Genomic DNA, 13,961 nt, shown 5'->3' with positions numbered 1-13,961 from the left:
TTTTAAGAAAACTTACAAAAATTTAATTAAATCTTTGAATGTTTACTGAAATAAAAAAATATTGTAAAAATCAATGTCTACTATTTTTATTATTTATATTACTAATACTTACTATAAATAATATCAAAATGTATTTTTTTCTACTTAATTCTTATTTTTAAAAGAATTCTCGTAAATAAGACAATAAGTTTTATAAAGTATTGATACCTTATACTTTTACCGAATTATCAACTGAGGATCGATCACGGACTTTAAATCTATAATATTGATACATCGATACTAGTAGCGACAATGACGCATATATACTACATGAATAGACTTTAATATGTATGCTTGTCAAATGATATCAAAAAGTGAAAAGAGAATGATAATTTTCGACCTCTCAAAGTAAAGTTTACCAATTTGTAGAAATAATTCGAAAGTTTTAATTGCTGTTTTTTAAAAGGTAAATTCTTTTAAAATTCTTTTAAAATAGTAGTTAACCTATAATCTGAATCATAGTAGTAGTTATAAACATATTCCCTAGTTTAAAGGTTTTAAATTATTTATTTTATAGGAAGATATTTTAAATCAAATTTAAATGGTGCTAAAAAGGAGATAATAAAAGAATATATAATAAAGAAAATTTGTCCTTTGTCGTTTCTTTTTATTGTAATGTAAAGGTTAGTATGTATGTTATATTTTGTGTTTCACTTCAAAATTTTATGATGTGAATTAAATATAAAATTATATACTCAGTAACACTAATTAAAATTTAAATTCAGTCATTCAAGTCATATAATCATTTGACAATTTTGAAAAGAAATTTACGGTTACAAAACTATAGATAAAATGATTTATTATATATTATGATGGAAATGCTACATATACAAAGTTTAACACATATATTTCATGTGAAGATCCAAAATGTAACAAAATTTCTATAACAAAATGACATGTATGTCTGTATTTTATAGTAATATCACATTAGCATTGATAGCATGATTTTGAGACAAAGAGTACCTTATATACAGAGTGTAACATAATATGGGAGACCCATTTTAAAAGCTGATTATACACTTAAAAAAGATGAAGAAAGTTCACATAAATATATGTTCTATCTTTCTTCGTCTATGACACGTAATGAATTTTGTAAGCAGATGCTCTGCCACATTATAGCAGAGTAGCTAGACAATTTTTAAATGAACGCTTCCTAAATAAACGAATTAGACAAGGAGGCTCTATTGCATGACCTCCTTCCTTAGCTTTGAATCCATTGGATTTTTACTGGTGGGGATATTTAAAATCAGTTGGGTACACAACATCTATTGAAAACATTGAAATACTAAGGTTTATAATAGAGCAAGCTTTTCAAGAAGTTCAGGAAACATTGAAATTCATTCAGAAGGTAATTAGACTTACGACAAAATATCTACAAACTTGCCTTGAAATGCTAGGTGGTTATTTTGAGCATCTCTTATAATTAGGTAACACAAAATCAGTGTAAAAAATATATGAAGAGAGACAGAGTACATGTTTATGTGAACTTTTTCTTTTTAGATGTATAATTCAGCTTCCGAAGTGGGTTTCACATATTACATTATACCCTGTATATTGGTGACCAATATAGTGGAAAATGTGACTATTAGTTTAATACAATATTTCATCGTTATATTCTCATTGGTACTTTGCTGTATTTTAAAGTTATTCAGTGTGAAAGAATTTTATTATAGTACATTGTTAATCACAAGTTTTGGTAAGACCAAAGTGGAATGTGTTAAGCATGAATTGATCTCAAAAGCATGTCCTACAATACTCTTGTCAGCTAACAGTAAGTTTATGTTGAGGAAACATTGTACATACGTATATTAGATTTAAAGTATCAATACTGCCAACAAAAACAAACATGATATTTTGCGTTTCATCTGAACTTCTTTAACACTTTTGAAAATATTTCAACATAGATTTGTTACACCCTGTGTCTATTGGGTATTTGTCAAAATAAAATGAAAATCAAGAATAACTGAATTGTATATCCATGTGTACTCAAGCTTCTATTTGTTAATTACAAGCATTCAAAAATTGGTAAAATCTATTTAAAATTCAATAAATGGAATGGCAGCACTGGCAACAACTGCTTTTTTTCAAATGCTTAGAATTAGACTGCGAGTCTTTATGCATTTATGGGAAATTTCAATACACTAAGACCTACAGAATTTATATAATATAGGAAAATGCACAAAATATCCAAAGTTAAGTACATTTATTTTATAGTACTTGAAGGCTCAAATGAATCTTTACTTACGTTTCACTTCTCTAAATGTATTTAGATGTCTGCAATTTACTTATAATTAATAAATGAAAGGTCACACAGCTTCGTGTTTAAAAGAAGTGATATTTTCAAGAACTCTTAAATTTTAGTTTCAAAGTTTTTTATTTAATTTTCTGTATGCTATTTAAAAAATTAAATGTGATTGGTACTAATAATGAGGAAAAGTACAGTATATCCACCTATAATACTAGTTTATAGTCAATAAAGTGAAAGTTTCATTTGAAACATTTTTTCATAAAATAGGAACTAAAGTTTTTCAAAAACTAACTTACTATTTATATGTAAAATGTAATTTTAACACATTAAATCTCTGTTTATAGATTGAAACAATTACACAATGATGATACAATTTGAAGTGGAGAAGATAATCAAGAAGTGATAATAAAGGATTTAAAAAAATAAACATTTTTTTAACCCATTATAAGCTAAAAATAATGAATAACATTTCTGGACAATTTCGTAAATCAGTATGGGATCCCTTTCTTATAATATCTCAAATAGTTGCTGTCCAAAGCATTATGTATTTTTGCCTTGGATTATGGATTTGGATCACTGCTTCGTTTTTTGGATCAACAAAATCATTAGATTATGCTTTTCACTATAAGGAAATACATGTACGTGACTTTGCTGGTCGACTTGTTATAATTATCTTCATTGTAAATGCATTAGTTGGAGCTTTTGCATTATGGTGGTTAGTACAAAGAACAAAACAATGTATGGATTTTGCATGTACAGCACATCTTATACATTTGTTGTGTTGTTGGATATACAATGCAAGTTTTCCTTCAACCTTTAGTTGGTGGTGTTTAAATATCGTATCACTAAGTATAATGTGTGTTTGTGGGGAATTTCTCTGTATGAAGACTGAATTGCAAGCAATACCATTAGGTATGAATAACCACAAGACAGCTTTGTAACATACATATTTCTATACAAATATTATTTATATTTGATTATAAAGTTATAAATAAATTATTAAATTTAGTAGATACTACCATTTTTAAAAATTAAATAGTCTAAATATTTTTTAAGTATTTCAGTATATTTACATGATTTATCATTTAATTACACACTACTTGTATCATAGTCTGTTACTCAATGATCTTTGTAAAATCGCAAACCACAATATCCACATGCATGGTTGCCAGGTTTATCCTAGAGAAACAAACAAGTTATATGTAAAATAAAATAAATATGTACATATTAGTATTATTGTTTTTAATACATACTAAGTTGATGTAGACTTTAGGATGTCCTAAAGGTCCACCACCACCATCACATGCTACAATTTTCTCCTGTACAGGTGAAGGTGGAACTTCATCTATTAACTTAATAGCCCAATTGTCATTAACTTCTTTTGGTCTATCTACAAATCTTACATTACGATAATCATTTTCATCATATAACTATAACATAAAAATATATGTTAACAGATAAGAAATTTGTATTGTGCAATTACAATTAATAAAAGATTAAATTTGTGTTATTTTTTTACCTGGCCAGTATGTGTCACTTTTTTACTAGAACTCGAAGTTACATCATGCACATTACGTACTATTATATACGGAAAATTAGTTTTAAAAGTTTGAATTGATGTTCCAAAACATCCAACGACTTTTTTACACGCCATGTTTCCTGTTTACACTGTAGTTTCTCCTTGAAGTGGCGTATTGATTACGTTGTTGCACTCATGAACCTAAAGGACGAAGCCTAAACCGTAATTCACTGTAATTTCAGAGGCGAAGTAAAAGTTCTGCGCAGAATATCGAGGAACGATTTTCAACCATCTTGTACGGCAAAAGTAGTACTGCCATCTATCTCGCGTCGCGGCAAACAAAACGCAAAAAATTTAAAAAGAAATTCCAGTCTAGGAAGCTACAAAAAAGGTCATTTTTAAGATGTTTTTCTGTAACAAACTAAACAAGATGACAATTTGTGGTTTTCGGCATTTTATTATGTATCTTTTGAGCCTTGTCAAAAATCGTATACATCCTTTTTTATTGTACGAAGTACATATTAAGAGCTTCCGTACCGCGTTCCATAGTAGTTTTCTAAAAATTTTCTTTTCTCTATTCTTAACTCTATGAAATCGAAGATATTTGTTCCTCCAATTCGAAAAATAGTTTTTAGAAAAAAACGAGTATAAAGTTGAGCCGCTGATAGTGAGCGGCTGTTGCTTAAAAGCCTATAACTTTAATACTTTTTAAAATTTTGAGATATCCTTTTAACTATATTTTTGAAATATCACAGAAGTGAAAAGTCTAAAAAATCGAATTTTTGAAAGTTCTAGACTAGAACTTCCTCTTAAATTTTATTTGCGAATTGTGTATCAACATCGATGAAGTATAGGATAAACTTATCATTCAATGTATTTCTGTATCACATGATCGGGACATTGACGAAGTATATTTCGTCTCTGGTATCAATCTTGTCTGTAGGTACAAACATTCCTGTTAAATTTTGTTGTGCAAGATTGTTTTATATGTATATTCGCAAAGACTTTTATCCAGATAGCACAGAAATGTCTTACAGACATCCAGTAAAGTCCTAAAAAATGTCTACAAAACATGTTTGTGATGTCGGAAATTATAAATCAGTATGTCTTTAAGATGTCTTATGAACGTAAATTTAAGACATCGTTACGACACACGCTCTCGGACATATTTAAGACGTCTAAATTACATCGTAAGATGTAATTGCCCTAAAAGGGACATAAAATAGACATCTTTAAGACAGTGCGTGCTATTTAGGTGTAAGTAATACAATTTTGATAGGGATGGAGTTAATGGAATGAATTAAATATAATTAATACGTTCAGATGTACGCGGTCCAAGAACAAAAAATTCCATGGGTAGAACGAAATACTTTGTCATCTTTATTAATGACCATTCAAGAAGGGTGACTGTTTATTTCATGAAACACAAAAGTGAAGTTGTTGAAAAATTTATTAATTTTAAAGAATTAGTAGAAAATCTGTTAAGTAAAGAAATAAAAATTTGATACCCTTGAAATATGTTGTCAAGGTCATAAAAAATATGTATATTCATACATCCAATACCATTTAAGTTTAAAACGGATCAGAGTGAGCTTTAATGATCTTTACCTTGATACACATATGTTATCAAGCACATTCTCTTGACAAGTAACTCCCGAAAGACTTTAATAGTTGTTAATTATTTGTTAAAAAATATTTTTCATTCTTTCGGATCAGTGAAATGCGAAAGTAAAATATAGAACATCCTGTCGACGGCCAAAATTATAATATAACCAAAAACTACCATGACTTTCACATGACCTTGAGTTTAGAAAATCATAAAAATTGGGTAGGCGATGTAAATAATGAAACACTATAATATGTAGTAAGATCTGTGAAAAGGAAAATTTGTTTGAACAAGTATAGAAGGTGTTGTCCTTCGATTTTATTACATTAAACTTCTGGATTTCTTTTTTTAGGGTGCGATTAAATCAATAGTTCGACATTTTCACATAGTAAAATATAAAAGAACGTATTAGAACTGCTAATATCAGTGACCAAGTTATAAGGAGAGCTAGGGAATCGTTTATTAATAATTTATACAGGATGTTCGACAACAAGTGTTAGAAATTGTAAGGGGTAGTTCAACATATTAAAATAAGTCGAAGTTTAAAAATGATAAAAGTACGTTTGAAGCCTCATTTCAGAAGAGAACGTGTAAAATTTACGCGAAATGTCCCGGACTTAGGATTTATTTTACTGATTTTGCTGTGTTTGATCGGACTAATACACATCGGCAATAGAAGAAGTTTTAAGTCAGACACAGGTCACACGAATTTTACGCGTTTCCTTAACAAGAAATAACTCTAAAATGGAACCTTAAACACAGTTTTATCATTCTCGATTTTCGTTTTATTTTGTCATGTAGGATTGCATCTTTAAATTTCTAGCATCTGTTGTCGAACACCCTGTAGAAATATACTAAAGCTGAAGTAGTATACTATACTAATGAACTCTTCATTAATCTTTTTATCATAGTATTTTACTATTTACATAATATACCACATTTTTATGAATTTAACACGTCTAGGTCTTGTGAAAGTCATAGTATTATAGGTCGTTGAATTTGTTTTGACCTTGTCTAATATGTTGCGATTAAAAAAATATATAGTTCCATCTAAAAAATATCGATGACCTTGAAATCTTGATAAAAACTTTTTGCCCATTATAATATTTGTCTTTTCAAAACAAACAATGTTTTTCTGTAACATTGTTTCATATTATAAAAAATGAAAAAGATATTTCAGGTGGTCAAGTTAGGTGGAACACCCTGTATACATATGCATACTGCTTACACCCCGTATACAAAGTATTTGACTAAAGGTGGAGAAAAATTCAGAAATTGATTCTGGACAACCAAATGAGACGAAAGCCAAGAATATAAAAAAATTGCAACTTAGCCTTCGTTTATTACTTATAAACGTTTAAACACTATTGTTAAAATCCGCCTGGAAATCGACTTGACAGCGTTCACCCTTCACCTACTACAACGCGAAACTCGTGATAGGGGTCAGGCCATGGGGAAGCAATGATTAGCATCGCCACTGTGCGCGTCGATTGTCGTAGACGGATTGAAATGGAATTTTTTCCATCGCAGCTGTATAAGGCGAGTGCGTCTTTTACCTGTTTAGTAGTTGACAGCCACTGTTTTTTAAATGCTTATAATCAATAAATAGAAACTCAAACGTGATTTTGTTATTCTTGATTTTTATCTTATTTTGATGTGTAAAATAATCGCTTAAGTTTTCTTTTACCTATAACTGAACACCTCTGTATAGATTTAGTTTTAATTTATTAAAAATACAAACATTCATTGGTATTATCTCAATAGAATAAATAAAAGAAAGTTTATATTTTATTTATTATAAATCAGTTTATACAGGTTTACAAAATTAATACATCTGGAACTTAAAATAACAATGGATGTTCATAATATCGGAATTGTTACTATTTTGGGAGCATTTGGAGCTGCAACTGGAGCTATTTCAGCTGTTATCGTTTATGCAATTTGTGTTAACCACAGACGTTTATCTCCTATTTTAGGCAGAAGACCCCTCAATTGGTATGTATTTTTATATAATTATATAGTATTCAGATATCTGATTAAATAAGTTAATATATAAATTTTAATATTTGTATTTACTTCAGGTTTGAAAAAGATTTATTGAATAGAGTAGAAACACAAGAATCATTGAAAGATGACTTTATTGGTTCAAAGTCTCATGTTATTTCAGATCAAAAGAACAATATTTTAGAGCAAACTGATAATAACTTTGACAATGAAAAATGGTCATTTAATTATACATATGATAGCATTACAAATGAATCACCTAGAGGAGGTGAATATCTCTTGTACATGAGTAAAAAGAATTTTTTTTTGTTAACTATACTTAATAAATTATTAATGTCACGATATTTTTCAGAATCTGATGACATTTCTGTGTCATCTATTAGCTCTTTTGTACCCCCTCTACCAGAAGGAGCCGTAGTTGCATTAGAAAAACACATGGTAATAGTAAAAACACCACCAAACGTAGCTGATGCATGTTTCAAAATCAATAATACTGAAATTAGCACACTTTCAGATTATAAGGTATAACAATTTTTTAAATATTTAGCATTATATAAGCAATTATACAGTTATATTTTAATTTTTTATGTATTTAAGATGTGTCCTTCATTATCAACTTCTTCATCTGAAGAAAACAAAGGTGAATTAAACATAGGTTTAATGTATGACACAAGTACTAGTATTCTTACTGTCAGACTTGTTGAGGTAATTTTTTATAATATGTTTGCCTTTTAAATATTTTTAAAAATTAGTGAACTGAAAAACTATAAAAATGTTTTTCTTTGTAAAGGCACGTAATCTTTGTGCAAGAGAATTAAGTGGCACTGCAAATCCTTATGCTAAGATACGTTTGCTACCTGATCAAAATAATGTATGGCAAACTAAAATACATAGACGGACTTTGGATCCTGGTAAGTTAAGGAGAAACTAGTAATAGTAGTTAAAAAATAAGTACATTATGAATTTTAATCTAATTTGTAATTTTAACTATGATTAATAGTATTTGATGAGGACTTCGTTTTTGAAATTACACCTGAGTTATCACTAGCTGCGAAAACATTGGAAATTTTACTTTATGATTTTGATGCATTCGCCAGACATTACAATTTGGGTTACGTGCAACTTCATTTATCTTCAGTGATTAATCTCTTACATTCAACCTTCACCTTTATTACAATACCAATTCTTTATTATGACGCCGAAAGTGAGATTAAAGTACCACTTCAAGGGAAGCTTATGGTTTCTCTATCGTACCAAAAACCTATAGAAAAATTAATAATTATTCTTGTCAGAGCAAAAAATTTATCTCGTGTTAATAACTCAACGAATACAAGTTTGTATGTAGAAGTAAGTATAGACCATCTATATATTTATAATATAAATAATTTAATTTATAGATTTCTTAAATATATCAATTTTTTAGGTGAAAATTATGCAAGATGGCGAATGTACTCATAAAAAAAGATCTAGTACACAACATGATACAAATCCTGTTTGGAATGATATTGTAGACTTTGATATTCATGATAAGCTATTATCTAAATGTATCATAGAATTTTCTATTTTACAAGGAAATGGAGAACTTGTAGCTAAATGTGAAGTATCTAACAAACATCAAAAAGACCTTTTTCATCGTGTATTGGCAGGAAAAGGTGCATCTGCACAATGGTTACCATTATTTAAACCAAAAATTTATTCTGATGATCGTATTAAATTCAAACACTAAAGATTTTATGAAATACTCCCTTACTCCAAAATCAGTAAAATAAGATCGCACATTTTAACTAAGGAAAGATCGACTAAAAATTAAGATTATTGATCTTAATTAATCATTTCATGGTGAAATTATTATCACAATGAGCACATGTCTGGACATATGTATATTAATGTATATTATTTACAAATGTACTTAATATTAAAATTTTGATAAACCAAAACAGTGTCTTAATAACTGGAAATAAAACTTCCTAATGTATGATTTATGCATGTAACTTTTTCATATGTACAAAATTTTACATCAGTACAATGTTTTGTTATGTAAATTCGCGGTAGCGTTCGTAAATTTCTTGGAGATCCATACGATTGAAAAAGTACTCTAAACAGCTGGGAATACCCTTTCTAATGGGTCTTCACTCATTCAAGGTGTTAAGACTTTAAGACACGCCTTTCCACTTTAGGCAAAAAGGCAAATCGATTTTAAGTATCTAATAAATAACAATGTAGGTAAAAATTTTGGTGTAACAGAACATAATAGATAATAAATTGAAATAAACAAATTAGAGTAAACTGGAATGAACACTCGAGAATGTCGAAATTTCACCAATATGATGTAAAAACCGATAACCGTTCTACTACCTGCGGTTTATGATTTGAATTTTGCGTTTCTTGGATATCGTATTAGAAGAAAGAATCCGTTTTCTTTTTACGTAATTACTATTCTTCGTGGATACGGTAGCAGAAGATATTTTTTAAAGGGTGTGCTTTATCTTAAAGGGCGTAATTTTTTCTGTTCCCAAAACATGGAAAAGAATTAATTCAATAAGTATGTAAGTACCTCCATCATTTTCTTTATCCTTACCACCAACTTCAATTGTAAATCTTTTGTTGACAACTCCTTGTAGTACGATAGAATAATAATAGTGCAAATAATTGAAATAGTAATAACCGAAGTTTGGCAGAAATCTAATTTGACAATGCACAAGCCAATGTGTAGCTATGATCATGTTAACATGTATGTATATACAACATTATATGTACATAGATATATTTCAATTTGTTTAAAGTGCTCAATAATTAAAGTTACTTTTAAAGAAACAAAGAATTATTAGGTCTTATTTTGAAGTTATTTTATGATAAAGCGGTTCAGCGTTGCAACCGAAAAAATCGTTCGAAGGTATGTAACACAATACAAATAGGTATCGATAGTTTTTCTCGAGTTCGAATGAGTATCGATATTTTCATTCAATAATTCAATACAGGTATTGCCATGGCATTGCTCGTGTATTTTACGCTACGCATGTTGCAGTTAATTGTTAGATGACAAAAACATAAAGTAATCAATCATTAACTATGCATATACATGCATATATACATAATTATTATAAGTGAATTAATACATCAATAAAAGAGAAAGAAAAATGGTGCAATTAGTTATTATTATATTATAGTTACTGATTAATACTTCAACTTCTTTTTCGATAATCGATTGCTACAAAATTTGAAATATAATTCATGTAATAAGTGGATATATTTGAGAAAGGTTAATAAGTTTTTATAAAATGTTATTAGTACTTTGATTGGTAGTACCTAATTTTTTATACTTCACAATCCATACTTATCATTTGATAGTATCAAACTTTGCTGTCATTAGTTTCAAAGATATATAGAAAAAGTTGCTTTCTTACAAGTTGTGACATTGCTTTTAATATTAAGAGAGAAATTGAATAGATTTTCTGTTATCAATGAACAAGTAAAAGGCTATCAGTATCAGCAGAATTTTCTAGGAGAATCTGATTGGCTAATTATTAAATACAATAGATTTGAAAAGTATGACTATAATAAAAAATTTGATGCTGTTTACATAAAATATTATTTATTTACAAATAGTATAGGAGTAGTTGAATATAATTATGGGAATTATGCTTAGAATATTTACCTGTTAATAAAAGCATTATTAATAAATAATATATATATTTAATAACAGCTATAGACTTAAATAAGCAAGTTATAATATCTTTTTTGGAAACTTTTAACAAAAAGTATACTTAAAATAAGATTTCTAATTAATAATTTTCATTAGCTAGGAAATAGAATAATTTCATTTAACACTACTGTAAGAATAGTTTATTAACAAATATGGACAAATATTTAATTACTGGCAAAATTGGAGAAGGAGCACATGGAGTAGTATTAAAAGCATATGATATTGTAGCAGAGAAAAATGTTGCACTAAAAAGATTACTTCTGAAAAATATTAAAAATGGTATATCTACATCTATTATACGTGAAATAAAAATTTTGCAGCAACTAAAGCATTGTAATGTATGTTTATTTTGTTTTTTATACGAATAAATTTATAAGATTGAAAATATAGATTATACAAAAATGAATTTCATATAAAGAAATCATTTCATTACAGGTAATAGAATTGTTGGATGCATTTCCCATTGGTTTAGACTTTATAATGGTTTTTGAATATATGCCAACAGGTTTATGGGAAATAATAAAAGATAATGAAATATCTTTAACATCAGTTCAAGTAAAGACATATACAAAGATGATTTTAGAGGGTGTTGCATATATCCATGGGAAAAATATAATACACAGGGTATATTACTACATAATATGTAATATTTACATTAAAAAGTTAAAATAATATTCTAAATTAATAAATTTCTTTTATGATTATTTAATAATGGATTTTTAGGATTTGAAACCTGCAAATTTATTGATTAATGAAAAAGGAATTTTAAAGATTGCTGATTTTGGCCTTGGAAGACTAATGTGGAAAAATAAGTTAAGACCGTATTCTCATCAAATTGCTACAAGATGGTATAGAGCCCCTGAGTTATTATATGGAGCACGATATTATACATCAGCTATTGATATGTGGTCCATTGGTTGTATTTTTGGTGAACTTCTCAATAAATCACCACTATTTCCAGTATGATTTAACATAAAATTGACCATTTTTAACTATTTAATGTGATCTTACAATATTTCTTGCAAAAATTTAAATTTTCTAAGAAATATAAAATTCTAGGGAGAAACTGATATTGAACAATTAGTTATAGTACTAAAATATTTAGGATCACCTACACCAGAAACATGGCCAGAATTAAGTACATTACCAGACTTTAATAAAATCACGTTTCCATATCACAAAGGAATAACATGGGAAGATATTATAGAAGATGCAGAAGATGAAGCTATTGATCTTATTAGTAAAATCCTTATTTATAATTCCTCAAATCGTCTAACAGCTAATGAAGTAAGTATGAAAATAGATACAATCATTGAAATTAATAACTGTAAATAAAATATTTTTTTATTTTAGGCATTACATCATTTATATTTTCACACTAAACCTTATCCCAGTTTGCAAAGTGTAATAAAACCAATAAATAGTCATCGTAATGAAATAAAGCAAAAGGAAATTGATACAAACATACAAGCTACTGTACTCTTTGAAAATTTATTAACCATTGCTTAATGTATATCTAATTTTTGTAAGACAATTCTGTAACTTTGAAAAGATGATATTTCTGTTAAAAAAAATACATACAACACAGACATTAATATTTTTGTTCAGTGAACAAAATGTGAAATGACGAAATGTGAAGTGAAATGACCCAGACTTCAACATTTGAGAAAAATATCTTCAAGTCATCGCTTATAATGGCTTTAGGTATGCCGTTCACTGTCAGTTTCAATTATTTTCTGTAACTTCTTACGATTACATCGCTATAAACGCGTTAATATGCATTTGATAATTGTTAAAGGTGAGCCTATAATAAAGACCAATACAAATTACCGATTTTTCAATTTCATAATAAAAAAAAGGAATTGAATCGTCTTTTATTTATTAACTTTAAGTCTTTCTAAAGAAAATTTGTAGGGGCCTCATCTAGTCAAAAGGGCTCGTTGAGAATTATGTTTGTCGAAGGAAGATCGTAAGACTTCACAATAGTGCCTCTATTGCTTGCGGTCAATATACCACGAGCATTGCAGTTTCTTGTGCATTGAATGCTAAACATTGTACTGGTTGCTTCAATAAATTTTGTAATGTATATAATTAAACAATCAAACGAACTTACTTCTTAGTGAAGTTATTAGTGTAGTTAAAGAGTTAAAGTATTACTTTGGAAACTGATCGAGGCTTGGGGCTGTATCTGGCCAATTTTGAAGGCTGATAGATATTCTAAAACAGCAATGCTCAAGTACCTACGAGACGAGTGCGAGCGGCCAACAATGTCTGGAATTGCTCGTGAGTTGTTTCAAGGCCGACTTCAGCAACAGAGAGGGGAGCCGTCCAAACTACTCTAAGACCGTTTCTCAAAGAGTGGGGGAGCCGTTCGTGAACGATTTCGAACATTGCCAAGCACCCGCGGACACTATTCCCGAGTGCCGTTCGTCGTCCGCTATGTCATTGTCGGAAGATCAGTGGTACTTGATTGACGGAATCTATCGCGGTACTTTCTTTCTACGTCTCTGTTGATAGATGAAACAGTTTTCGAACCAGCATTAATATCTTATTATTTCCATGCAAGTTGAAACATCATCCCAAGGGTAGTTAAGTTTAATGGCAGGCAAGTTATTGGGAGAGCTTTCTTAAAAAGAGATGTACCATAGAGATGCTTTATATCACGCTACCATCATTAGCAAACACCACAATAAAATAATACTTACATCATAAGAGAAAGACTACATGCCGCGACATGTAAGTCGCGAACATACAGCTCGGGAACTAGGGTTGCCAGGGCATTCCTTGCTGAGAGAGGAAAGCAAATCCATTGCACATCTCACACCTTCTAAATACTCTACGG

General features: G+C 29.0%; 4 protein-coding genes across 7 annotated transcripts; 3 read left to right on the top strand and 1 right to left on the bottom strand.

Moving 5' to 3' along the window:
* Positions 1 to 306: 306 nt before the first annotated feature.
* Sys1 (Sys1 golgi trafficking protein) lies at positions 307 to 3,300 on the top strand. 2 transcript variants are annotated; one of them, XM_076390835.1, is made up of 3 exons: positions 309 to 445; positions 557 to 662; positions 2,632 to 3,300. In XM_076390835.1, exon 3 carries the CDS (start codon positions 2,746 to 2,748, stop codon positions 3,226 to 3,228), a length of 483 nt encoding a protein of 160 aa, XP_076246950.1. In that variant the 5' UTR covers positions 309 to 445; positions 557 to 662; positions 2,632 to 2,745; the 3' UTR covers positions 3,229 to 3,300. The 2 variants fall into 2 exon arrangements, with proteins under 2 accessions (XP_076246951.1, XP_076246950.1); XM_076390836.1 differs by lacking the exon at positions 557 to 662 and having other exon boundaries at positions 307 to 445.
* Positions 3,301 to 3,332: 32 nt separating this feature from the next.
* On the bottom strand, positions 3,333 to 4,107 carry Nd-13a (NADH dehydrogenase (ubiquinone) 13 kDa A subunit). Its single transcript, XM_076390837.1, has 3 exons — positions 3,807 to 4,107; positions 3,541 to 3,717; positions 3,333 to 3,466 (listed from the first exon to the last, which is right to left on the bottom strand). Exons 1-3 carry the CDS (start codon positions 3,939 to 3,941, stop codon positions 3,407 to 3,409), a joined length of 372 nt encoding a protein of 123 aa, XP_076246952.1. The 5' UTR covers positions 3,942 to 4,107; the 3' UTR covers positions 3,333 to 3,406.
* Positions 4,108 to 6,525: 2,418 nt separating this feature from the next.
* LOC143186946 (synaptotagmin-9-like) lies at positions 6,526 to 9,587 on the top strand. Of its 2 annotated transcripts, none has more exons than XM_076390834.1 (8): positions 6,526 to 6,951; positions 7,228 to 7,407; positions 7,494 to 7,684; positions 7,769 to 7,938; positions 8,014 to 8,121; positions 8,207 to 8,327; positions 8,417 to 8,763; positions 8,840 to 9,587. In XM_076390834.1, exons 2-8 carry the CDS (start codon positions 7,265 to 7,267, stop codon positions 9,140 to 9,142), a joined length of 1,383 nt encoding a protein of 460 aa, XP_076246949.1. In that variant the 5' UTR covers positions 6,526 to 6,951; positions 7,228 to 7,264; the 3' UTR covers positions 9,143 to 9,587. The 2 variants fall into 2 exon arrangements, with proteins under 2 accessions (XP_076246949.1, XP_076246948.1); XM_076390833.1 differs by having other exon boundaries at positions 7,219 to 7,407.
* Positions 9,588 to 10,283: 696 nt separating this feature from the next.
* On the top strand, positions 10,284 to 13,143 carry LOC143186966 (cyclin-dependent kinase 20). Of its 2 annotated transcripts, none has more exons than XM_076390861.1 (6): positions 10,284 to 10,675; positions 11,220 to 11,457; positions 11,555 to 11,743; positions 11,843 to 12,079; positions 12,179 to 12,406; positions 12,473 to 13,143. In XM_076390861.1, exons 2-6 carry the CDS (start codon positions 11,272 to 11,274, stop codon positions 12,626 to 12,628), a joined length of 996 nt encoding a protein of 331 aa, XP_076246976.1. In that variant the 5' UTR covers positions 10,284 to 10,675; positions 11,220 to 11,271; the 3' UTR covers positions 12,629 to 13,143. The 2 variants fall into 2 exon arrangements, with proteins under 2 accessions (XP_076246976.1, XP_076246975.1); XM_076390860.1 differs by having other exon boundaries at positions 11,216 to 11,457.
* Positions 13,144 to 13,961: the final 818 nt, after the last annotated feature.

This window comes from Calliopsis andreniformis, unplaced genomic scaffold (genome assembly GCF_051401765.1).
Source record: "Calliopsis andreniformis isolate RMS-2024a unplaced genomic scaffold, iyCalAndr_principal scaffold0022, whole genome shotgun sequence".
Classification (NCBI taxonomy): domain Eukaryota; kingdom Metazoa; phylum Arthropoda; class Insecta; order Hymenoptera; family Andrenidae; genus Calliopsis; species Calliopsis andreniformis.
The sequence above is the reverse complement of the archived record's forward strand: the minus strand, read 5'-3'. Positions and strand labels throughout refer to the sequence as shown.